General features: G+C 44.3%; 1 protein-coding gene across 1 annotated transcript in view; it reads right to left on the bottom strand.

Annotated features, from left to right (window-relative positions):
- Positions 1-15,730: 15,730 nt before the first annotated feature.
- Positions 15,731-26,380, bottom strand: part of COLEC12 (collectin subfamily member 12) — a 140,919-nt gene continuing 130,269 nt past the window's right edge. Inside the window, exons 6-10 of the mRNA XM_034762735.1 lie at positions 24,445-24,924; positions 23,889-24,025; positions 22,596-22,705; positions 20,590-20,735; positions 15,731-19,425 (exon numbers count right to left, since the gene is read on the bottom strand). Coding sequence (XP_034618626.1) covers positions 19,421-19,425; positions 20,590-20,735; positions 22,596-22,705; positions 23,889-24,025; positions 24,445-24,924 — 878 coding nt within the window. The 3' untranslated portion in view covers positions 15,731-19,420. The remainder of the gene's footprint in view (positions 19,426-20,589; positions 20,736-22,595; positions 22,706-23,888; positions 24,026-24,444; positions 24,925-26,380) is intronic.

Below are 26,380 nucleotides of genomic sequence, written 5' to 3'. Positions count from 1 at the left end.
AGAAAGAGAACGAGGAAGGACGTGTTCACTGAGATAATGAATGCCTCCGGGACAGCTGAAACAGAGCTGAGAGTGTGGAGGATTTCACTGTCTGAGAAGTTAGACATGGACATGGAGAGCAGGAAAGCTTCCAATGAGTGAGAGCGTGCGGCGCAGGATGAGATGCTTCGGATTATGAGGGACCAAGCAGACATGTCGAGGCGTCTGATTGAACTGCAGGAACAGAAGCAGGAGGGTAAAGTCCCTCTGCAGACCCTGGTGGACAGCCAGCCAGCATCGCCTGGCACAGAATCACCCTCCCCCAAGCATTCCATGAGGCGTGGGCTTAAGTCCATTATCCTAGTGTAATAAGGTTTAAGATTTAGACTGTGTACTTATAATCACTTAAAAATCTGTCTTTCTGTAGTTAATAAATCTGTTTTATATTTTACCTAAAACAGTGTGCTTTGCTTGACATACTTGGGAAATCTCAGCTCAGGTTACAAAGGCCAGTGTATGTCCTCTCCACATTGAGGGAGGGGTGAACTGTGTGATAAACTTAGACTGGTCTGGCTTCTGAGCAGGGAAAGGTGGTATAGCGCTGGGGGCAAGCCTGGGGAGCTGAGGGGAATTGGCTGGTACCTTTCTCTGTGTGATTAGTGAGTGGCTCTGGGAGCATTCATACAATCTAGCTGGGTGTGAGGCTCCACGTGCGGTTGTGCTGAATGATAACAGCACCTGGAGGGGTTTGCTGTTTGTCACTAGCAAAGCACTGTGAGAGACAGCCCAGGCTGGAGAGTTAAAGGAGCACAGCAGTACCCCAATTCCAGGTTGTACTCTGGGAACCCCATCACAAACACCTGCCTCCAGATGGGGTTCCCTAAGCCACAATGACATTCTGTAAGGTCCTTTCAGATGTGACAATGGTCTATTATCGGATCAGTACATTGTTCCATTTTCCCGTTTTAGCCAGAGTTGTTTTGTAGTAAGTTTACAGAAAGTGAGAGAAATTATATTGCACAAGACTACGGGGAGAAAAAGTTCCCAGCAGATGTGGTAATGTTGTGTTTGCTGCTGCAAGCAGACAGCTGGATAATTTCAGCAACAGGTGTATCTGCCTGCTGTGGGTCTCACTTTGAAATGGGCTGAGCAGAAATGCAGAATCCCAACACCCTGGAACTTCTGGCTCAGATCAGATTTTGTGTCTAAACGTTGCGACTGAGGCCCATCACTCAATAGCATTGATTAATGAATATTTCTAAGGAATTTGTAGCTGCAAAGCATTATAGACATGCTGAAGACTCAATCCTTGGTGGAGAAGAACACAAAGAATCTTCCCCTTTGTGCCCCTTGCCCAAGGGCCATCACAATTGCAGTCCCTGCCCTCCTGCACATTTAACGATTGCTCCTTCCTAATGTGTCCTAAGCACATTAACCACCCAATAGAGGCCCTGGAGAGCAGGGCCATGCCCGTTGATGTGCACAGTGTCTCTGACTGCTAGCCTGACTCTCTTGCACTCAGAAAGTGCAAGCACCAGCTACCTGTTGGCCACTGAACTGGTGTAGAAGGGCAAGACAGGGCTTCCTGCATCCATGTGTTTCCTCTTTGCACACCCATGCAGGGCATCTTTGAGCTAGCTCTCACGCTTCTACCTCAATACAACAGTGACCTGTTTAAAGTTTATATGTCGGCCTACCACTATCTTCTCCTCTCATCCATGTTTGTCACTCCCATTAACTGGAGGGAAGATATGCTTGTGAAATTCATATACATCTAAATCCTAAAATATGCAAATTAACCTTTTTTTTTAACATGTCAGTTCAGTGCTGGTGAAAGGTGCTGTGTTCACAGCTGAAAACCCTGGAGCCCTCTGATTAGTCACAGCCTGGGTCCAACACAAGCTGTGGCAGTGCAAACTTCTCCTCACAGTCCAGCTAAATTGTCTCATCCCTTATCTAGAGGAACCAGCTCTAGGCTGTTCAGTCCCCATGTCTGGTCTATGCCGAGATTGACAAAACTGTGTCATTTTTCATTGCTGGTGTTTGTGATGCGGACATTAGGACATGAACTGAAACCACTGACTCATTTCACTTGTATAGGCCATAAATAATACACATTTATCATTTTTAAGTGAATGCTGTGTCACTCCTCTGTGCAATATCTCTTTATGCAGGGCCAGACTCTGGCTAATTCTTATATGGCTGCACAGTGTGGGCAGGAAGGAAATAAGGAGCCTCCACTTTCCACCTCGTTCTCTGTGTAATTCTGGCCAGAATCACAGACCCTGTGGTAGTGGAGTACAGGGCCTGCTAACAAGATGCAACTCCCCAGAAATACTCACCTGAATGGGGCAACAAAAGGTAGGGAATTAGTGCAGGTATGGTCTCATCCCCTTCTGCTGACCAGCTGCATAGTAGGGGAGGATACTGCACCTTTTGAAGGGAAGTTACTGTTTGTACTTCCTGTACTGCTAGTAGACAGGTGCCAGCTCTTGCCAAGGCTATACGTGTCAGCTGAGCACTGACAAATTCATAGGTGGAAGCCAGACCAGCTCACCTAAACGTTAATATTGTTCAAGATAGGCATTAGACTTGTAAAGAAGTGTTTCGTGTTTAGACTCTATAAAATGCTTGTAAATTGGTGCATGCATTAATCTTACTTGTAATGTCTGTATCCCATGCTATAAGGTAATATGGAAGCGTTGCTTTATAACTGTAAAAATGCCTGCTCTGAACTTGTGAGCCCAGGCATCAGGAGTGGTTTCCCCTCCCATCAAGAAGGATTATAAAAACTAAGTGGGCCATCGTGAAGCATCACACTACAAAAACTGGGCTAACAGACTTCTCTCACCCATGAAGGTGCTACGTGCAAGGAAGCTTGTCCCATCAGCTTGAATTCTGAAAGAAGGAAATAAAGACAGCTGACGTGAAATTCTTCATGTCCTTCTCACAGGGCTGGAGCTAGGAAACAAAAGCAGAGCACCCCAGGGTCAACCTGGGTTAGCTATAAGAAAAATTCAGAGCTGATTGATAACTACAACTGTGTCACCTTTTGGAACCATAGATTGTAACTCAGTTGTGTATATATGCTGCCTGCTGTAACCTATAAAAAACTGTCTCATTTTTTCCCCTCATTAATAAATCCTTAGTTAGTTTACTGTAGGAGTGGCTACAAGCATTGTCTTTGGTGAGCTCTGAGGTACAAACTGATCTGGGGTAAGTGACTGGACTCTTGGGACTGGAAGCAACCTGAATACTTTGTGATCTTTGATATACTTGGCAATTTATCACTAAGGCCAGCCTTCCCTGGGTAGCAAAATAGACTGGAGTGCCTAAGGGGACTGTCTGTGACTGTTATGGTGCTTGAGGAGTTCACATTGGTTACTGGGTTGGTGAAATCTAATGATAGAACTCACCACCAGTTTGGGGTGTCTGCCCTGCTTTTGACATTCTGCCCTGAGGTTGGCATGCATGGTCCTGGACGACTTCAGACAGTGTGACACGTCCCACTCCACCACAGTTTAGGTCTGCACTTCCCCTTACCATGGGCAATGTGCTATTAGCACAAAGAAGCCCACAACCAGGTTACTATATTGGTGCCAGACTAGTGACAAAACAATCACTTATCTAGCAAATGCTAGCATCACAGCCAGTTGTTACATGCACTGAACTGGTTTCATAAATGAGACAATCCTGTACTAAAGAGCTTTTGGGCTCCAGTTGATTCCTATACTACATTGACTCTGGAATTAGGAACAGATTTGCAAGTCTTTTAAGTAAAGTTTTGTATATAGAACAACTAAAAACCACATTGATTTTTTTAGAGTATAAACTATTCATGCCATTGTACTAGAGTCTGATCACTGTATAAATAAAACCAAAACAAAGATTCGACAGTGACTCCACCCTGGAGCTGATGTATTTTTTGTCTAGGTTTGTCTTCTCAGACTCTAATTACCTCAGAGCAGAGAGTGGCCCTGATTCTGCCTCCACATCAGTTTGATGCCATTGTATCTCCTACTTTCATGGAGTCACTTTAGTTATGCACTGATGTGAGAGGGAAAAAATATGAGGCTCAGTACCTTATTTGGTATTCTGTACAGCACTGAGCACACTGTGAACACTCAACGATTAAATAACAGTACTGTGATTTTGTTTAATAAATCCCATTGGCCACAAGGTCTGTGTTATTCCTTAGTTAATAGCCAAAGAATTAGTTAAATCCATGGTTCAGATCCTTCACTCGTTTTCTTCATTCCTTTCTTAGCTAAATACACTTTAATGTTAGTTTGGGCCTGACCCCGCAAGGTGCTTTGTATGCAGCAGGCTCTTGGGAGCTGCTGACACAACTCTCGCTGAGGTCAGTGGGAATGGAGGGCACTCAGCACCCCCTAGGAGCATTCAGCAGATTGCAAGTTGAAATTCACCCCTTTGCAGAAGGCCATCACAAGACCTAGGTGCTACTCAAGCTAAACACTCACAATACTGTTTAAGTGGGACGTGCAGAGCTGATGAGAGGAGGGACGGGGAGACAATTGTACTGGGCCCCAGAACTGAACAGGGCCCCCAAACCATCTGTAACTGTGGTGAAATGGGAGGAGGCGGGTTCCCAGAGAACATGATGTACTAGGGCCCCAAATTTCTCTCAACTGGCCTGGGGATTTGAGTGTCCTTGTGCTGGCCCTCTGCATAGAATATCATTCCTCATGCCTATGGCACACACGCAGCACTACTTGGAGGAATAGGAGCACTGGAAGAGATTTAGAAATTGCTAGACTGGTTTGTCCAGCCTGTTGCACCATGAACACTCATTTTCACTCGCTATTTATTTATACAGAGCACTAGAAATATTCCTGGCTTTTTGTCTTGTTTCACAAGCCATATATTGTTTCAGTGTTTATCTTGGTTAGCTTGATTACAGGGTAAGCAGTTCAGTAGCCCCCAAAGTAGAAGGAAACCAGCAAATCAAAACACATATCGGTATCCTTGACCATGGTGCCAACTTTTGCATAGTTGTGGAAAATGCAATACACATGCTTGTGATAGTAAATGAAAAAAAAATATACTACTATATAATTTCAACATACTGTACCTACAAAGTTGAAGCAACCACAAGTGATGCTGTACAGATGGTTTTCTCTTGCCAGTGAGCTGTGTGCTCAGCCCAGTTTCTCTTAAGCTATTGTAACTATACTCTAAAATGTACAACTGCAATCAGACTTGAAGACTTAAATAGGTTTTCAATTGCAGTGTTTTCCCCACCATCATGGACTTCATTCAAGGTCTGGTCTGGATAAAACAGCTGTTCTGCTTGAATTGTTTTATTTTTAGCCTCTTCTCATGTATGAAGTGCCAAATTCTGCATGTACTCTGTGAGACTCAGTAATAATGTCTGCTAAATAAGTAAAGAACTTCTAATGACATTTTAGTGAAACATTCTGCCTGGCATACTTTCTCCCTTATTCAAAATTGTTAACCCATGCAGCAAGAGAGTTGATTTAAACTAATAAAACAAAACTGGGATTATCATCCATTTATTCCCTTTCAAAACGTTCGGGGTTTGGATAAAATGGGATCTAGATTTGAACTACCTCAAATTTATTTTGGTTTTGGAAAACTAAATCCCCAACTGATGAAACTTAAAAGCCCCAAACCAATCCACAGTTTTATCCTTTTCTGTTTCATATAGTGTTGGGATTCCCTCCAAGACCTTTCCATTTGGCTTATCCAGAACGCCTCATCCAGTTCTGGGATAACACTTCATCCAGTTCTCTGGGATCCATAAAATCTCAGTTCAACTCCAAATCATCACTCAGGTTACTTTATTAGGCATGTAACAGCTCCTTGCTCATGCTGGCCAGGTCCAGGCTGATATCACAATTTCAATTCACGTCACACACTACGCAGTTCATATACATCTTTCCTAGCTACTAACATCTATACTTCTTGCATGTAAGGGTCAATAACTTTGCAGGCAAATGTATCAGTTCAGGGTATTCCTGCCTATTTTGTTTACTATAAACATACCCACAATATCTGAGTTAGTTTCTGCCTCCCTTGTTTCAGCAGTTACTTGTTCTGGCTTGGCTTGTCTTGGTCCTGCTCATGTCAACTAAGTTAGCCTTACATCTTGATTTTGAATGAAACTGAGGCCAACTCTCCACCATAACTCTGCCCTGGTCTACATTACGAGTTTAGGTTGAATTTAGCAGCGTTAGATCGATTTAACCCTGCACCCGTCCACATGACAAAGCCATTTTTGTTGACTTAAAGGGCTCTTAAAATCGATTTCTGTACTCCTCCCCGACAAGGGGATTAGCACTGAAATCGACCCTGCTGGGTCGAATTTGGGGTAGTGTGGATGCAATTCGACAATATTGGCGTCCGGGAGCTATCCCAGAGTGCTCCATTGTGACTGCTCTGGACAGCACTCTCAACTCAGATGAACTGGCCAGGTAGACAGGAAAAGCCCCGCGAACTTTTGAATTTCATTTCCTGTTTGGCCAGCACGGTGAGCTGATCAGCACAGGTGACCATGCAGAGCTGATCAGCACAGGTGACCGTGGAGTCCCAGAATCACAAAAGAGCTCCAGCATGGACCGAACAGGAGGTACTGGATCTGATCGCTGTATGGGGAGACGAATCCGTGCTATCAGAACTCCGTTCCAAAAGACGAAATGCTGGAATATTTGAAAAAAATCTCCAAGGGCATGAAGGACAGAGGCTATAACAGGGACCCGCAGCAGTGCCACATGAAACTTAAGGAGCTCAGGCAAGTCTACCAAAGAACCAGAGAGGCAAACGGCCGCTCCGGGTCTGAGCCCCAGATATGCCGCTTCTATGATGAACTGCATGTCATTCTAGGGGGTGCCCCTACAACTACCCCACCCCTGTGCATGGACTCCGTCAATGGATTCTCACGCAACAGGGATGCGGATTTTGGGGCTGAGGAAGATGATGATGAGGAGGAGGTTGAAGATGGCGCACAGCAAGCAAGCGGAGAAACCGTTTTCCCCGACAGCCAGGAACTGTTTATCACCCTGGATCTAGTACCCTCCCAACCCACCCAAGGTGGGCTCCCAGACCTTGAAGGTGGAGAAGGGACCTCTGGTGAGTGTACCTGTAAATATAATAAAGGGTTTGAAAGCAAGCGTGTTTAATGATTAATTTGCCCTGAAGACTTGGGATGCATTGGCAGCCAGTACAGCTACTGGAAAAGTCTGTTAACATGTATGGGGATGGAGCGGAAATCCTCCAGGGACATCTCAGTGAAGCTCTCCTGGATGTACTCCCAGGGTCACCTGGTTGAAATAGGGGAATTTTATTAAGGGGACATTCAGAGGTGACTGTTCCTGCTGGGCTGTTTGTCTGTGGCTGAACAGAAATCATCCCCGCTGTTAGCCATGTGGTAGGGGAAGGGTGAAGTGATCATCTCAGAGAATTGGGTGTGTGTGTGGGGGGGGGTTTAATTGGGTTTGTGCTGCACATTAACCCGAAAATCGCAGCCCCTCCTTTTAAATGGCCAACCCAATCGGTGCTTGGTATGGGAAATGAGGGTGCTGCTGTTTGAAACCATCCTCACATGTTATGAAGGTTAAAGAAGCCAAAAGACTGTGGCTTACCATGTCTGCCTGTAAGCCGAATTCTGTTGCCTGCCAGCCCTGCGTGTGTGATCTCTCACACCAAACTGGCAGGCCCTCAATATAAGAGGCAAAATGTGACCTTGTAAAGAAAGCACACGTGCTATGTAATGTTAACAGCTTGGTTCACCGTGAAAGAGTCTACCCATTGTTCTCTAAAATATGTCGTTTTAAATACTACTCTCCCTTTTTTTCCTCCCACAGCTGCAAATGCTTCAGTGCTCCCCGTATCATCTCCATCCCAGAGGCTAGCGAAGATTAGAAGGCGGAAAAAAAACACTCACGACAAAATGTTCTCTGAGCTCATGCAGTCCTCCCACACTGAAAGAGCCCAGCAGAATGCCTGGAGACACTGTCAGAGTGCAGGAAAGCATAAAAGAACGTGAGGACAGGTGGCGGGAGCAAGAGGAGAGATGGCAGGATCAAGATGATCGGTGGCGTCAGCATGATGAGAGGAGGCAGGAAGCAATGCTTAGGCTACTGGAGGATCAAACTGATATTCTGCGGGGTATTGTTGAGGTGCAGGAAAGGCAACAGGAACACAGACCACCACTGCAGCCCCTGGGTAACCAACCGCCCTCCTCCCCAAGTTCCACAGCCTCCTCACCCAGACGCCCAAGAATGCGGTGGGGGGGCCTCCGGACTGACAGAGGACTGCCCAAGCAACAGAAAGCTGGCATTCAATAAGTTTTGAAGTGCAGTGTGGCCTTGTCCTTCCCTCCTCCCCTCCTCTGCCACCCCACCTGGTGCTTCCCTCCTTCCCGACCCCTCCTGGGCTACCTTGGCAGTTATCCGCCCATTTGTGCGACGAATTAATAAAGAATCCATGAATTTGAAACAACAATGACTTTATTGCCTCTGCAAGCAGAGATCAAAGGAGGGAGGGGAAGGCGGTTGGCTTACAGGGAAGTCGAGTGAACCAAGGGGGGGGTCATCAAGGAGAAACAACCAGAACTTTCACACCATAGCCTGGCCAGTGATGAAACTGGTTTTCAAAGCTTCTCTGATGTGCAGAGCGCCCTGCTGTGCTCTTCTAACAGCCCTGGTGTCTGGCTACGCGTAATCAGCGGCCAGGCCATTTGCCTCAACCTCCCACCCCGCCATAAACGTCTCCCCCTTACTCTCATAGATATTGTGGAGCACACAGCAAGCAGTAATAACGTTCGGAATATTGGTTTTGCTGAGGTCTAACTGAGTCAGTAAACTGCGCCAGCGAGCTTTTAAACGTCCAAATGCACATTCTACACCATTCTGCACTTGCTCAGCCTATAGTTGAACAGCTCCTGATTACTGTCCAGGGTGCCTGTGTACAACTTCATGAGCCATGGCATTAAGGGGTAGGCTAGGTCCCCAAGGATAACTATAGGCATTTCAACATCCCCAACAGTTATTTTCTGGTCTGGAAAGTAAGTCCTTTGCTGCAGCCATTCACACAGACCAGAGTTCCTAAAGATGCAAGCGTCATCTACCTTTTCCGGCCATCCCACGTTGATGTTGGTGAAATGTCCCTTGTGATCCACCAGTGCTTGCAGCACCACTGAAAAGTACCCCTTTTGGATTATGTACTGGCTACCTTGGTGGTCCGGTCCCAAGATAGGGATATGCATTCTGTCTCTCGCCCCCACCACAGTTAGGGAATCCCATTGCAGCAAAGCCATCCACTATGACCTGCACATTTCCCAGGCACTACCCTTGATAGCAGCAGCTCAGTGATCGCATTGGCTACTTGGATCACTGCAGCCCCCACAGTAGATTTGCCCACTCCAAATTGATCCCGACTGACCGGTAGCTGTCTGGCGTTGCAAGCTTCCAGAACTTGCTTGTGAACTGTGAGGGCTGCTCTCATCTTGGTATTCTTGCACTTCAGGGCAGGGGAAAGCAAGTCACAAAGTTCCATGAAAGTGCCCTTATGCATGTGAAAGTTTTGCAGCCACTGACCTGCAACACTATGCAGTCCCACCAGTCTGTGCTTGTTTCCCGGGCCCAGAATAGGCGTTCCATGGCATGAACTTGCCCCATTAGCACCATGATGTCCAAATTGCCAGGGCCCGTGCTTTGAGAGAACTCTGTGTCCATGTCCTCATCACTCTTGTCACTGCGCTGCCGTCGCCTCCACTGCGCTGCCGTCGCCTGTGCTGCCACCTGCTTTTGAAGTTTCTGGTGCTGCATATACTGCAGGATAATGCACGTGGTGTTTACAATGCTCATAACTGCTGCTGTGATCTGAGCAGGCTTCATGCTTGCCCGTGGAATGTCATCTGCAGAAAAAAGGCGCGAAACGATTGTCTGCCGTTGCTCTCATGGAGGAAGGGGTGACTCATGACATGGCTTACAGGGTTGACTTACAGGGAATTAAAATCAACAAAGGGGGCTGGTTTGCATCAAGGATAAACACACACAACTGTCACTCCGAAGCCTGGCCAGTCATGAAACTGGTTTTCAAAGCCTCTGTGATGCGCAGCGCGCCTTGTTGTGCTCTTCTAATCTAATCGCAAACAGCCTAGCCAGCAAACAGCGCCAGCGAGTTTTCAAATGTCCAAAGGCACATTCTTCCACCATTCTGCACCGGTTCAGCCTATAGTTGAACTGCTCCTTACTACTGTCCACGCTTCATGAGCAATGGGAGCAAGGGGTAGGCTGGGGTAGGTGTGACTGCGCGGTGCTGCTGACTGGAAGAGCAGCCTGAGGCAGAAGCCTCCAGCTGTCATGATATTCCAGGCAGGACTGAATCTCCGTTAGACGAAACTTAAAGAAGTGAATGACCTGGAGTCATTCCCATGTCTGCCCAGGCGCCCCTGACCGACATCACTGAGGCCAGGAGCAACCAGGAGATGGCGGCAGACGGTGCAGTATGACTGTTAACCGTCTTTGCTAACTTGCAAAGGCAAGGAGCTGCTGCTGCTGCTGTGTAGCAATGCAGAACCATGTCTGTCAGCAGCACCCAGGAGACATACGGTGACGGTGAGCTGAGTGGGCTCCATGCTTGCTGTGGTATGTCGTCTGCACGGGTAACCCAGGAAAAAAGGCGAGAAACGATTTTTTGCCATTGCTTTCATGGAGGGAGGGAGGCCTGACGACATGTACCCAGAACTTCCTGCGACAATGTTTTTGCCCCATCAGGCATTGGGAGCTCAACCCAGAATTCCAATGGGTGGTGGAGACTGCAGAGACTGCGGGAACTGTGGGATAGTTACTAGAAAGTCGCCGCTAGCCTCGGTACTGTGGACGCACTCCACTGACTTAATGTGCTTAGTGGAGACACACACAATCGACAGTATAAAATTGATTTCTAAAAAAATCGACTTCTATAAAATCGACCTAATTTCGTAGTGTAGACATACCCTCTTATTCAAAAAGGCCCCCTAGTGGATTGGACAAACTAGGATCTGGAGCTGAACTTTTTCATAACCAAAAGTAGCTCTGGTTTTGTTTAAAGAATTCCTCTTTTGCGTCTTCCTGGATGTTCTTAGTGGACTTCAAGATTCCTAAGAAGGTGACACCCTTTTCCTCACTATATCCAAGAAGGTGACACTTTATTCTCATTATACAAGTGACCACTTCTACACAGTTTTTTAATGCCGTATGGGAGGCCTGCTATTTCCCTTTTCGGCAACCTGTCCTCAAAACTCTAGTTCAGTAAGTGACACATTTAACACAACTGAAAAACTGGGACAACCACATATTTCAGAACTTGTGCAGGAGGAAAAGGATGTGCCTACAATAACTTAAACAAACAAACAAAAAACAGAGTTAGAAACACCAGGAATTTCTGCTTTTGCTGAGCAAGGTGTATATGGCTTCAGGGCACCAACTAATGACTGCTTTCCAGTGCTGAGGCTCTATTCTATTGAGAATGAGCATCATCATCATCATCATCAACACCCATGAAAATGACTCACTGAGCTGTCTCTAAGGCCTGGTCTACACTGGAGGGGGGATTGATCTAAGATATGCAACTTCAGCTATGAGAATAGCGTAGCTGAAGTCGACATATCTTAGATCGACTTAGAATCACTTACTTCGCGTCCTTGCGGCATGGGATCGACGGCCGCGGGTCCCCCGTCGACTTTGCTTCTGCTTCTCGCCGAGCTGGAGTTCAGCAGTCGATGGGAGAGCGATGAGGGATAGATCAATCGCTACCCGCCGATCCGGTGGGTAGTGTAGATATACCCTGAGAAGGGAGCTCCTTAGTGGGTGATCTTACTAGAGCTGTAAGAATAACTGATTTTTTCCATTTGCTGCCCCCGGGGTGGGGGGTCAAAGCCGAAGCTCAAGGGCTTCAGCCCCAGGTAGGGGGCCTGTAATCTCAGCCCTGCTGCCCAGAGCTGAAGCCCTCGGGCTTTGGCCCCAGGTGGTGGGGCTTGGGTTTTGGTTTTGGCCCCAGGCCCCAGCAAGTCTAAGCCAGCCCTTGTGACCCCATTGAAATGGGGTTGTGCCCCACTTTGGGGTCCTGACCCACAGTTTGAAAACTGTTGACTTACATCAATTATGTTAGTAGGTTGTGGTGCTGTCAGGAGTCAGGTCAGGAACATTTTGCCTGTTTTAACTGTTACAGTAAGAAGCTGCAAAGCTTGAGATGTTTTTCTCTCAGTTGCTATTTCCACTGCCAGGTTTTTACGCTGGCACTTGCAGAAAACAGTCATAAATTACACTTCTTTTACTATCAGTAAACAAAATATATCTTCTCTTTTAAGTGAATGTAGTCAAAGTGAGGCTGCAGAACTAAAGAAATATTTGCTTTGCAGTCTGCCTGGAAGTCCAAATGCCAGGGATGCAGAAACATCCTTCTTGTCAGTTGTACATACAAACTTTTAACACCCAACATAGCACCTGTGTCTGTAGTTTGACTCAAAGTCCTGACAGTTTGGAAGCAGTCCTAAGTACCTGGAACTTTCCCAGCTGCCTGAGTCTCCAGCCAAAAGCCTTTGTTTAATCAGCTAGGATACTTCAGGCTGATGGAATCAGAAAATTAACCACTACAGGCCACATGATGATCTCAAAGTTCTTTTAAAGATCCAGATGCTGATTCTGAATTCACACTGATGAGAATCAGTATAAGTGAGATCAGACTCAGGTCCACAGTGTCATTCATTAAACATTTAATAAACCCTATGTCACCTGCTTTAAAAAAAAATCTAAACAGCTACATTGGAGACAGAGGATCCATAAATCCCAGGGTTTGAATTAGGTGGGCATGGGTAGGGGAGTGAGGCGCCAATCAGCTCCCCTTTCCCTTTGGCTGGCTAATGGGAGTCAGAGATCCCATGGGGAGGGCAGGGAGACACCCCTGAATTCCTCCAGTGTGTACTCCTGACTCCTCCCCTTTTCTCTGCTTCTGTCTCCCTTCCTGCTGGTCTTGTCAAATTTTCCACACCCGTTGATTCAGGTCTGGAGCATTGTTCTTAGGAGAGTTTGTTTGCTCACATCATTCCTTGGTTGTGTCTCAAGATGAATGAAACCTAACTGACCACTGCAATTACATGACATAACACAGGATTAATAGCTGTTTTGGAGATGCAATGTCCATTATCCCTTTCATAGACTGCACATAGGTCACTGGTTGTGCCTTTCTGCTGGGCTCATCCTGCTCTCCAGCACCAGCTGTGAGTTCTGCTCCGCAGAGTGATACGTGAAATAGCATACCGAAATCACCTGGTTACACTGGGAAAGCAGCAGTAGCAGTAGCAGTGGTGTTACTTAAGTTAGCACTAGGTGGAAAATAGGGGAGCAAACAGCTTGGTGTGGGTCACACCTAAAAATTATTTAAATCTGTTTTTAGGATCTAACAGAGAATTGATTTCAATAGAACTATGGGCCTCTAAAAATCAGGTCCTAGCTATCTCAAAATGGGTACCAAAAATGGAGACACTCAAAATTAATAGAATTTAATCTCTCTCTGTCTCAATTACTCCATCTGAAAAATGGGGATTAGAATATTTACCCAGTTTAGGAAAGCACTCAGACACACTGAGATCTTTGGGTAAGAAAACCCTAAACATATGCAAAGCATTATCATCTAATAAGAGCCAACTGTGCATTATGTTTCAGGAACAGCTTTCAAATAGCAGTATTGGGTGCAAACAACCTAACTAGTTTTAATATGGAACTTGATTAAATTTATGAGCAGGATTATATGACGGGTTTGCCTGGGAAGGACTCAATGACCCAGGCAGTCTCCAGGGGCGGTGCAAGGAAGTTTCGCGCCCTAGGCAAAACTTCCACCTTGCACCCCCCCCTCCAGCCCTGCGGCAGCTCCCTGCCCCCCCACCCTGAGGCGCCCCCCACCGTGGCAGCTCCCCACCCCAGTTCATCTCTGCTCCGCCTCCTCCCTGAGCACGCCGCCCCTGCTCTAATTCTCCTCTCCTCCCAGGCTTGCGGTGCCAAACAGCTGATTGGCGCCGCAAGCCTGGGAGGCAGGAGAAGTGGAGCAGTGACGGCATGCTCGGGGAGGGGGCATAGCAGAGGTTAGCTGGGGTGGGGAGCCCTGCGGCAGCTCCCCCCACACCCGGAGGCACCCCCCCCCGTGGCAGCTCCCCACTCCCCTGGCCCAGGGAGCCGTGCGCCAGCTCCCCACCCCAGCTCACCTCCTGCCCGAGCACGCCGCCCCCGCTCTAATTCTCCTCCCCTCCCAGGCTTGCGGCGCCAAACAGCTGATTGGTGCCGCAAGCCTGGGAGGTGGGAGAAGTGGAGCGGCCGCTGTGCTGGTAGAGGGAATCTGAGCTGCACGTGTCAGCGCACCGCTGGCAGCCCAGCCCAGGAACGCTGTAAAAAAATAAATAAATAAAAATTGGGGGCACCACTTTTTGGTGCCCCCAAATCTTGGCGCCTTAGGCAACTGCCTAGTTTGCCTTAATGGTAGCACCGGCCCTGGCAGTCCCTTCCAGTCCTATATTCATATTACTTGACTAGTACTGTGGCTTTTATTGGTATTAGAATAAAGAAAATTCTCACACAAATTTTGGAGAATTAACCATAGTTTATTTTGAAACAAACAACACTTTTATCTTCATCACTGAGACAGAAAAATATTGGTTCCTAGAAAAAGAAAACAAATTAGAATTTATTTTTTCCAAAACAGGGTTTCTTTATTTTAGATGCCATCAAACAAGTGAGGGGGAACTTAAGTGAGGCAATGAATACATAGGTGGACTGGCAGTTCCTAGGAAGTCCCTATGTCTGCTGCAGAGCAACCTTACACAATGAGACACAGTAAATGAGGAGCTGTTCTCTAGAAAGTTAGCCCAAGACACAGTCAATTCCAATTCTCTTTACATAGTCTTCTGGTAAGAATGTTCCAGGTGGGCCTTTACTGTCAGCTGGCTGTGACTTTCTTTTAATTAATGTATGTACATTATTTTGAAAGTGTCAAGTACTAGACAGAGTAACTGATATCAGTATTACCAGCACCAAAAGGCTCAGCCAGGCAATCAGAAAGGGGGGAAGATCAGTTTCCAAATCCATATTCTGATGTTAATGGGGGCATAACAACAACTTCTCCTCCAAGTGGGAATATAAACAAAGAGGAGAAAGAAAAGGAGAAGGAAATGTATGGACTAAAGATGGAGAAATTCCATTTCTTTTGTATTTTACATGTTGACTCTGGCTGAGACCTTTGTGATTTTCAACGAAGGTGCTTTAAAGGGCTGAACATTTTTGTTGAATCATATATTGTTAACAAACTGGATCTCCCAGATGGCTTTGCCTCCATTCTAGCTAAACAGATTCCTTTGCTTGGCACCATGCTCCAGTCAGCTTATCATGTTTCCATTAATAAAATCAAAGACTAATTCTTACCAGTTGTTAAAACCAAAAGAGGTATCTACTGAAAAGAAAAATTAGAACAGCTGAGCCATTTGATATCTAGGAAAATAGTGAGGTTGGAACAGGCATATCTGTTTAAACAGTAGACTGAACTATAGCTTACTTGGGTTCTGGGCCTGCACCATTAAAGCCAGCAGATATTTTATCCTGGATCCCTTTTCCCAGTTCTGAGTTCCCTTGTAAGGCTTTATGAAGATGAGCTGTATGTTTTTTCTCTTAACCTTTTAAATGACACATTTCTAGCAGCTAGATACTACAGGAACAGTGAATTAAAAATTCAAGTCACTAGATAAAATAGATAATTGTATTTAGAGATACCATATGCCTGATTATGATCTACCTTACAGCAGTGTAAATCAGGAGTAACTGTACTGTGGTGTGAGAGGAGAATTTTTATTTGGAAGAACTATTCTTTCATTTAAGTTGGCTTTTAATACATATGCAATGTTTTTGACAATTTGTATGTACCCATATACACAACCGCCAACTTTGCTATATATGTATACACAGAATGTGCAATACTTACTTTAGTGTCTCTCACTTAGTGCTTCTTTCATTGGAATAATTTCAAATGATATTTATGGACAATTGAAGGGATGTGAAAAGTTCTAATCAGCTGAAAACGATTCATAACAAATCAGTGATATGAGCAAAAGAGAGTTTTTAAAAGATCTTGCATTTGATGATGCTGTAAGGCACAACATTTCCACCCATAACCTCTACAATGCCAGTCACTTAATTATTAAGGATAGTTATACTATCAGTGAAATAACATTTAGTTTTTATGTTAAATTAAAAAAAATGGAAATATACATTCAGTATCTCAAGAGAATATAGCCAGTTCCATTTTAGCTGGATGTAGCTTACCCAGACATCGCTACAAGTGGACAAAATAATTTTCTCACACAAAAATAACTTTCTGTACAATTTGTGCTGACATTCAAGCCATACAGAAGATAGATTAACATGAAATTTACCAGACCCCACATGGCAACTCTGACTTCCATGGCAAGCTCTTGGCCTCTCATGGTATCCAGTTTGCACCCTTGCCAATTGCCCTCCCTATCATGACAGTTTTCTGACCTGTACTGGCAACTTCCGCACTCCTTTTGAGATTTCAGTCTTCTTTTTCCACTTCACATTTCCCTTTCTATCTTATATGAATGCTGGCTAAGACGGACAAAAGGGCATTTGCTTGATGAATCTGTCTTAGCTCGTCTGCACTCTGCAGGCCAAGTTTTCAAAGATGGTTGTCTAAGTTGTGCATGCAGAGGGCATCTACTTAAAGTCATCCACTGAATCCATCTCTGCTCCAAGCATAGGCACAGAGACCTAGATCCTCAAAGGCATTTAGGTACCTAATTCCCTTTGAAATCAATGCAAGTTAGGTGCTAAATATGTTTGAGGATGTGGGCCTGGGTAACTGAGAATCAGGCCTATTGTGTTTCTGACTCAGGAGTGGGTAATGAGGAACACCACTGAATGTAATCTCCATCTAAATTCTTCATACAATAGTTATTATTCAACAACATTTTACAGCCTTAAACTGGCTCAACTCTGTATTCTAAGCTGCTGGTAGGATGGGAAACCTCCCTGAATGGAAGAAAATTGGCCATGGGAGGATCACTTACTGAAATGTATTTTCATTTGAAGAGCACTGGAACACACGTGCCATGGGGAAAAATACATCTTTTCAAAAAGAATGCCATATGTCCACTACCACAGGAGATGAAAGATGGTCTTGCGGTAAAGTCTCCCAGTCCTGTGCTAAGAGATTTGGGTTCTATTCACAGCTCTGCCTTGGACTTGTATAGCTATGAGCCCAATTTGTGTCTCAGTCACACCAGTGGAAATCAGGAGCAACTCTGCTTAAATCAGTAGAGTTATACTGATGTGAGGTCAGAATGAAGCCTACCTGTTCCAGCCAGTATGATGGAGATATGAAAAAGATACTGTGCTAATGTTATCGCCATACCTATTGTATAAATATATATTTAAACATAGCACTACTATATATTTATACATTTTTGAATATATAGGTACCGTATAATATTCATAGATCATCTGATTGTTATTCAATACATGACAAAAAGAAAATTCCTCAGGTAATCTAACTCGTTATTGGAAAAGCATTGCCTCTGAAATAGCTTTTCATTATTAACTGTGTGTGCGGATTGTGCTGTTATGTTCATTTTTCATACCCACTATGTTCTCTATGGATTTCTGCATCTCACTTTCCAGGTAGTTTCTGGGAATAAATTATAATTGACATTAAGAAAGAGGAGAATGAACTTTTGAGAAAATATGGAATTTAGGCCCTGGGAGCTCTAGAGCCAGTAAGGCAAAGAACTTATAAGCAATACCTGAAAATATGAAGTACAAAATCTTGTCTCCTTCCAGCAGAGCTGGAGTATTTCAACAGGCTTATCCATACTCAGCCAAGGTAAACTGGAGGTCACGAGGCAGTAAAAAAACAACTCTCTTTCAAAAGGGTCCAAAAGGACATACATGATGGTGTAGCATGTGGCCTCACAGAGAATACACACAATAGAACCCAAATCACATGGATTCTGCTAATAAACTTTAACTGTTTATTTTTTTTTATTTTTTAAGATAGGCAGTGTTGCTGTTGTCTAGGCAACAGCTCTTTAGGGATATGAAGGAAGAGGGTTGGACAGTGATATCATCCATTAACCATACTAAATTCTGGTGGTAGCATACTTAATTTTACTAGTTTTTTTGGCAGGGGAGGATTGGGCCAAGGAAGTCACAAGATTAATTTACATTAAAACATTTTAGAGAAATGCAGGTTGACTTGACCTTTTAGAATACATCATGTTTTATTACCACATTTTGAAATCCAGCCTAAAAACCCCCACCACATTTCAGTATGCTCAAATTTTTTTGTTTCTGTTTTATAAATGTCTTTTAATGTCTTCTTAGTTTGACTTTCAGTAGTAAGCAGCACCTGTTATGGCAGAGCTCCTAAAAACTGCTTTTTAATAGAGAAATAATTAAAACATTAAAAAAAGCTAGTGACTTAATTCTGTGATATTTTTCTGTAGACAGGGAGGGAGGGAGGGAAGTAAGGCAGACATCACAGTGTCTTGTGTTAACATGACCCCTATAGTACAGCAGTGCATTGATGGTTCACTGTGATTATGGCTATCATGAATATCTAGTCCCTGATCTATTTAGCTGTTACTCACCTCAGAGTAGACTTGCATAAAAATACTATCTAAAATCAGCTTCAAAGTTATTTAACTAGAGTGGTTCATCTGGGAAAAAACATTTTTTTTCAAACTGGAAAATATTTTTCTATAGCTGAGCAGAGCTAAGTCTGACAACAGCCTGAATTATTATTAGTACCCTTACTGTTTTCTTTGGCCCTTGTGTACTATTTTTGTTAAAAAAAAAAAAAAAAAGACAATAAAAAAAGAACAAATGTAAAAAGCAAATATTTTGTACAAAAATACAAAGTTTTAAAAGCTCTTAAAAGTATATTCCATATTATCGATAAGAACTTGACTATATATATATTTATATAAAATCTATATACTATATGTGTGTATCTGAATAATTTTCCTATATTTGGGATTTTAGCAAATGAAATGTACTGTTTACACTGTAGCTTTATACGTATTTCCTATAGCTCAATGACCAAGAGTCTTACTCAGACTGCTATATTTCATGTTTTTTAAGACAAAACTTGTACACTTGTATGGTCACTGGTTGACAAAAATGTGTCACTGATTCAGTCCAATTGCATTTCCAATAAATGCATTGTGCTGTGAGTCCAGAATCCTTGAATAATCACAAGATGGCAAAGACGAGTTGTGGCTGAATTCTTTTTTTTTTTGCATTAAACCAGTTTTCAGTGCTTCCTTTTCAATTTTGTTAGGAGATGATGAAGTCCCATGGGATTTTTTAGTAATTTGTATTTGTGTCTGTAAATTCACAGCCTATTACAATCCAGGTGCCTAGGCTACAGTGAGAGAAAGAAAGAAGGAACACAGGTGAAAGGCTTGTAAAGGTAAAACAAATTATCAGCAAGGAGGTTTATTGAATTCAAAGAATCTTGGAAAATTCTATCATATGAGTCTAGGTTTTCAAGAAACAGAACTATTTAAAATATGACCCATATTCAGATATTGTACACCTCCAACAACTAATATTTTCAAAACCTAAAGTTCTGCTAACATAATGCATATTTATCTAGGAAGAAAAGAGAATTCTATGCACAAGCAATTCCTCAATCTGCACAAACAGATGTGGATTATGCACCTGAAGGGTGTACATATGTTTTTTGTGGACGCTGCCTAAGAGCCAGTATCTGAAAGTTTGAATCCAGCTGGGAGTTTCTACCACATCCTATGAAATTCTACCTATGTATTGGCAATCATAGCAGTCAGGCATTCATGACACACACAAATTCTGAAAAAAGCTTTTAAACAATTAATGTTTCTGGCACACTGTAAAATAGTTTCTTTAAACAAGGTAATCATCAGAACAAAAATATTATGGGCCAGATCTGAGCTCTAGCAATGATCATGGAGCAGAGCCCTAAAAAGCTCTGTGGCACAACAGAATCCTATTGTGAGTGCATCCCTAGATCTAGAAAGAGACTCTGTAGTACCTATGTGTCTGCTCAGTAAAACAGGCAGTCTGTGATTCCACCCTGCCCAGCTGCCATTATGTGACACAGAGCTGTCAGCTAGAGAACTTGGACAGGGCCCACACTCCCCTCCAGCAGTCAGAGTGGGTGAGTGGGAGTTAAGGAGAGAGGCCCAGCAGTTGCCAAAGACTTCCCAGCAGCAGGGACTCCTCATGCTTGTTGGGGCTAGATCTGTGTAGAGCGGTTACAGGTGATAGAGTTTTCATTTGTGAGAAGCCTATCCTCCCTGTAAAGCACTCCACAGCATCTGTACACACCTTGGGCACCCAAAATATACTGCTGGGGAGGGTCACATGACTGCTCTTGTGGCTTCCCTGTACTTCCCCATCAGAAAGTCATTTTTTGGCGACGAAGCAAAGAAATCTGTGGGAGACATGAATTCTGCGCCTGCGCAGTGGCACAGAATTCCCCCAGAACTAAATCATGGCTCTTTGTGGCTATGATGGAACTCTTTTAATTGAATCCTTAGCTTACCTTTGTCCATGTCTTTTTCACAAATAAAACTGTTAACATCTTCACAATGAAAGTCATTCCAGAGCCCAGCAGAGATTAATCCAGCACAATCTTCCCCTGGCCCTTGCCCAGTACTCCAGTTATCAGGCTGCCCACTTTTCCAGTTTCTTTCAACAAAATAAGAAGTAGATGTTAAATGGCATCACATGATAGTTTTCCACGCACAACAAAAGAGATTAGCAAAAAGAATCATGAGATCTGCTCTAACTGGAAATACACTCTTCAACAAAAATTACATGACTCTTACTAAAAATGGAAAACAGAGACGGGAATCTACTCCGCCTTTGTCTGTCAAGGCTTAAAGCTTAAAATTAGACCAATGAACTCTATTTTGGTTTGCGGATGTACATGCAAGTGTGATGAGAGTACATGCCATATGCACATGGCACCATTCCTCCACTGTGTCTGTCTACTTCATTCTTATCAGCAGATGGTACTGAAACATCCAAGATTCTGCCTAAGGGATTCTTGTATATTTCAGTACCTTGCCTGCTAAAAAGAACACAAAAGGGAACAGAGGAGAAAGGTGGCAAAATATGCAACTGTAATTGCAAAGAAACTGAGATCCTGTCTTGATCATGATGGGCCTCTCCAGCTGCAAAGCAGGGATTTGTCTATCTTTCAGACCTCAGTTTGGATGGAAAATTAATTTTCAGACTCATAAGGAATTTTTAAAAGTTGGCTTAATTTGGAGGCCAGTGAAACTTGACTCAGTACTTAGTGCCCTTGCTTGGTGGAGCAAAACTCTCAATTCTGTTTTCATTTAATAAATGAGATGTGCTTCCAGTCTCAAAACAAAAGCTCGGTTTTCTTAAAAATACAGGTTGTTGAACAGAAGCTTGTGGTTGCTGGCTGAAATGGTGCCATAAGCAGCTAAATAACATGCCTGCCTGATACAGAGGGTCTGACCAAGCGTCTGGGAAGAAACTCAGACTTCCAGAAATAATGAATCACTTTCAGTGACAGACAGTTCTGAGGTCACTAGAGGACACTTTAAAAGCACAGCACAAGAGAAATCTTCAGTGACACCGGCCATAGGTTTGCTGTAGCCATCTGAAGTTGAGAGAGGTGTAAGGAATGGTGTCCCTAGCCTCTGTTTGTCAGAGGATGGAGTTGGATGGCAGGAGAGAGGTCACTTGATCATTGCCTGTTAGGTCCACTCCCTCTGGGGCACCTGGCATTGGCCACTGTCGGTAGACAGGATACTGGGCTAGATGGACCTTTGGTCTGACCCGGTACGGCTGTTCTTATGTTCTTATGAGGTATAATGGTAGGATTCACCAAAACCAAATCTTTTTTCCATGTTCTCATGAAAGTGGCCACAAATTAGACACCTGCAAATCATTTATAACAAATACAATGGATTTAGCCTGTTTTTCTGGTGCGCTGCATGCTGAGATTTATAGTCTCTGTGGTCCACTCCACTGTATTAAAATTAGGGTGGCTGTAACCTGCTCTATTTAATACCAATTTGGTGCATCCCTTGGATTCGTGGCTACCTGCCAATGCAGCCCTCAGCTTGCCAAAGTTTGGACATTCTTGCTTTATACCTTCTCCTTCTGTTTGGGTTTTATCTAATAGTCCTTTCATTTTTAGTACGAATGAGCTCTCTATTTATGGCCAGTTGTAATGCAAATGAGGAAAATTTAAACCAAGACCAAAAAGCTGCCTGGGCTTTCCACTCCCACCTTGTAAAAACACTGGCAAGCAGTATCATGCTGCACGGTTGTATGATTCTTTCATTCAATATTCAATTTTCCATTTTCCTTCTGGCAAGGAGATAAAGCCTTGTGCATGGAGAAAGGAAGGGGGTAGGAAAAACAATATTCAGTAACACTTCCAGATAAAGTATTGCTTCACTGGCATCCAGTAACTCATCTCTAGATACTGCAGCTCTCTAGTAAAGTTGCGGCAAGAACAGTAGCACTCTGCAGAAAATAAACAACATGGTTCTTTTCAACACATACGTGTACTCTGGTAAGGTTCCATCCAGCCATCTCCACGCATTCTCTTGCTCTGAATCTGTGAGCCCAATCCAGAAGTTGCCTTTCCCAGCAATCTGTCTTTTTATCCATTGCTGCGAGTGAAAGAAATCTGTGATTGCATTTTTCTGTTTCTCAGAGCACACAATTACTTGCTTTGTGTAGATTTTGCTTTTAGAAGATAGAATAAGAACAGTGTTCTTCTCCTTCCCATTCCCAATGCTCAACCACCATGCTTCCTTGTTGGTTACCTCTTCCTTCTAATTTTGGGTCTTACCCTCCTTTGTTCTTACTCCTGTGTATAGTACTCACACTTCTGGTAGTGAGTGCAGTAATCTAAGGGTACTTTGGTAATTATTTCTCCCTCTTGTCACCGAAGAATGCTCTCTCCTGAAAGGGTTCCTTACTGGCTGGAACTTCCTTCCTTCCCTCCCGCAAAGATAGACCTTAATTTGTAACAACATCTGAGATGGTACTTATGGTTCACTCCAGAGCTAATCTGTAGTACTCCTGCTTTATGAGGGATCACCATTGCTAATGTACAAATGATTATGAAGGTTTATGCAGCACTAGATGTGTTTTAGGGTCTGATTCTTCAAACTTGACTGACAAAAAAAGCACTATTTGTCTGTAAGTAAAAACAAAAAGGCACTAGACTCAATGGCACTATTTGTCTGTGAGTAAGAATTCCCCATGAAAACTGGGCGGTTGGAAGGCCACCACCAATTGTATTTTTTTAACTAAGAAAAAGAATAAGCAGTTATTGCACCGCTCCTGCATGGCAGGGGTATGTCTGGCTACCAAACAATTATACCACATAAAATGCAAGGTATGGTTTTTATTCATTATCACTGCTCTGCCTAAGGAAGACTTAATAGACTTTATTAAAGATCATAATAAAGACTTAAGTTGTCTATCTTAAAGATTGAATTTAAAAATAACTATTTGCAACACGGAAAAAATGTGTTTCAGATAATAGGCCTCTAACAATGGGCCTGATTCTGAAAGGGGCTGAGCACCCACAACTCCCATTGAATTTACTGGAAGTGGCAGATGTTCAGCAATTTCAGGATCAGGCCCATTGCCTCCTATGTTGCTCTTTTTCACAATAGGTGCTGAGCAGACATGGGAGTACAGCGTTTTGAATGGGGTAACTCGGTGTTTTCATTTCACCATATGAATCCATGATGTTCTCAGCTTCCCTATTGCTGTGTAGTTTCCAGACTCAAAATACCTTCAAACCTTATAGTTTTCAGAACAGCAGGTGATGTTTTTTACCTGCTCCTCTTTGTTGTTTATGATAACCAGATGTGAGGACTTCTCGTCACAGAAAACTTTTGCATCTTCAAAAATTTCTCTTTCAGATGAAAAGTAGTAGCATTTTTCTGTAAAGTTCTTCCAGCGAGCAGAACAACCTGTGACATGAAACCTTGCTGTTAAACTGGGGATTTCAAACTGTCCTACAGTATGGTGGCATCTGAAATACTTAGGTGCTGAGTCAATAAATATGCACATATCAGAAATCTGCACCAGATGCAGAATATAACTTAACCTGCATGTCCAGAGAACTGCTCATTACTCATTGTATTGCTGCCATCTCTTTAGAGATGAGGCATTTTAATCAAACTCCATAGCAGCTGAAAGAAGTCAGGGAGACACAGCTTTGCTAGGTAAGCTGGAGTTCCACACTAAGAATCTTTGAGAACTAGTGTGTCTAAGCAAAAGATAAGAGATTAACATTAGCCCACTATCATGGTGGCAGGTGCACTAAAAATGGCTACTTGGGCAGATGGGCATGTAAGTAGAAAAGTAGGTGGGTGAGTAGATAGCTTACCATTAGCCTCAGGTATTGATGTTGGCTCACTTTTCAGGGCCATAGGCATCCCTGGACCTGGTGGCCCAGGCGGCCCAGGTGGCCCAGGCATCCCTGGTATGCCAGGCAGACCAGGCAATCCTCGAGGTCCAGGTACCCCAGGCTCTCCAACAGTTCCTTGCAATCCTTGAAATCCAGGTGGACCTGGTGGACCCGGAGGACCATCTTTGCCAGGTGGTCCTGGTGGTCCAGGGTCTCCATTAGGTCCTGGCAAACCAGTCTTGCCAGTAGAACCTCTCTGACCTTTGGAGCCAGGTGATCCTCTTGAACCTTTCCCACCTTTTTCTCCTGGTGGCCCGATTGGCCCAACTGGGCCCTTTTCACCGGCAGGTCCTGGTGGCCCTGGCTCACCTTTTTCTCCTTTTTGCCCTTTTAGGCCAGTGAGACCAAAAGGCCCTTGGGGTCCCCTCTCACCTTTAGGTCCCCTTGGACCTGGAGGGCCTGAAACAATTTAAACATGCAGAGGAGAGAAACAAAAAACAGGAAGAGTATTCAATATACCTGAGATTAAAAACGTTGGACATTCAATACACTACAAGTAGTAATAGAGCCCAAGCTACTCAAGTAGCCAATGTAAAAATACAGTTGGTTTAGAAAAAGGAGGTGAATCTCTTCACAATCATTAGTTATATATTATTTCTTATTGAACCTCCTCAAGACACTTGATGCTGTAGAGGACACAGAAGAAAACATGCCAGACAGGATTTTTAATTTACATTAAAAAGACACATAGTATCCCAGATGATCAGATGAGCCTCAGATCTCAAAGAGATACGGTTATCATTTGTTTTCTAAAAGTTGTGTTATGTGTTTTTTGTCTTTGGTGGATTGACACTGTTGAGCTTCATGACAGCCTTAAGAAGGGATTTGAATGAAAAGAAAGAGTGATAGTTTGGGACACAAGAATAAAGGTTTTTTAATTGGAAGGAGCAGCATGAAAGAAGGGGTAAAGACAATAGTGAAAGGGGGTGGCAAAAAGGATGTTTAGGAGGGCAGTTTGGAGGAGATTAGCAGTCTGTATGTGGGTGTGGGGGGATGGAGTAAGGAAATGAGATCTGGAACATGGTGGGGGGGGGGGAGCAGAACTATGCAGGGCTTAAAGGTGAAGATCTCTCTCCATTTTTAATAGCAGCCAAAGCAGCAGCCATTGTGGATCACAGGCCCCTGAAATATGAGGCTTACTGCACCATGATTTCCCCCTAATTCAATCTTCTTTCCCATCTTATCCTTTCACTCTTCCTTCTGTTCTCTTTCTTCTTCTACTCCCCCTTTGTTATGTTCTTTCTCCCTTTCTTCTACTCTCCCTGTTGTTTCCAACCACACCTCTCCTTTCACTCTAACAGCAAGATGTAGTCAGTGAGAGCGGCGCTGTCTTGGTGTGGAACCTGTAGGGTTACCATACGTCCTCTTTTTCCCGGACATGTCCGGCTTTTCGACACTCAAACCCCCGTCCGGGGGGAATTGCCAAAAAGCCGAACATGTCCGGGAAAATGGCGGCTCTGCTCCTCCCCTGACTCTTCGGCTCTGTTTAAGAGCCAGGCTGCCTGAGCACTACCGGCTTCGGGCAGCCCCCATGCCTCCGGACCCTGCGCCGCCGGAGCCCGGGAGGGGAAGTGCCCGGCTGGGGGCGCAGGGTCCAGAGGCAAGGGGGCTGCCCGAAGCCCAAGCGCTACCGGCTTCACGGTTTGCCGGGCAGCCTCCAGACCCTGCGCCCCTGGATGGGCGCTTCCCCTCCCGGGCTCCAGCTGTGGTGGGGAAGCGCCGGCCGGGGGCGCAGGGTCTGGAGGCTGCCCGGCAAACCGTGAAGCCGGTAGCGCTTGGGCAGCCCTTTTCGCGTGGCTGGGAGGGAAGAGGGGGAGTTAGGGCGGGGACTTTGGGGAAGGGGCGGGGAATGGGC

The sequence above is a fragment of the Trachemys scripta genome, chromosome 2, assembly GCF_013100865.1.
Source record: "Trachemys scripta elegans isolate TJP31775 chromosome 2, CAS_Tse_1.0, whole genome shotgun sequence".
Lineage (NCBI taxonomy): Eukaryota > Metazoa > Chordata > Testudines > Emydidae > Trachemys > Trachemys scripta.
This window is presented reverse-complemented; position numbering and strand designations above follow the sequence as displayed.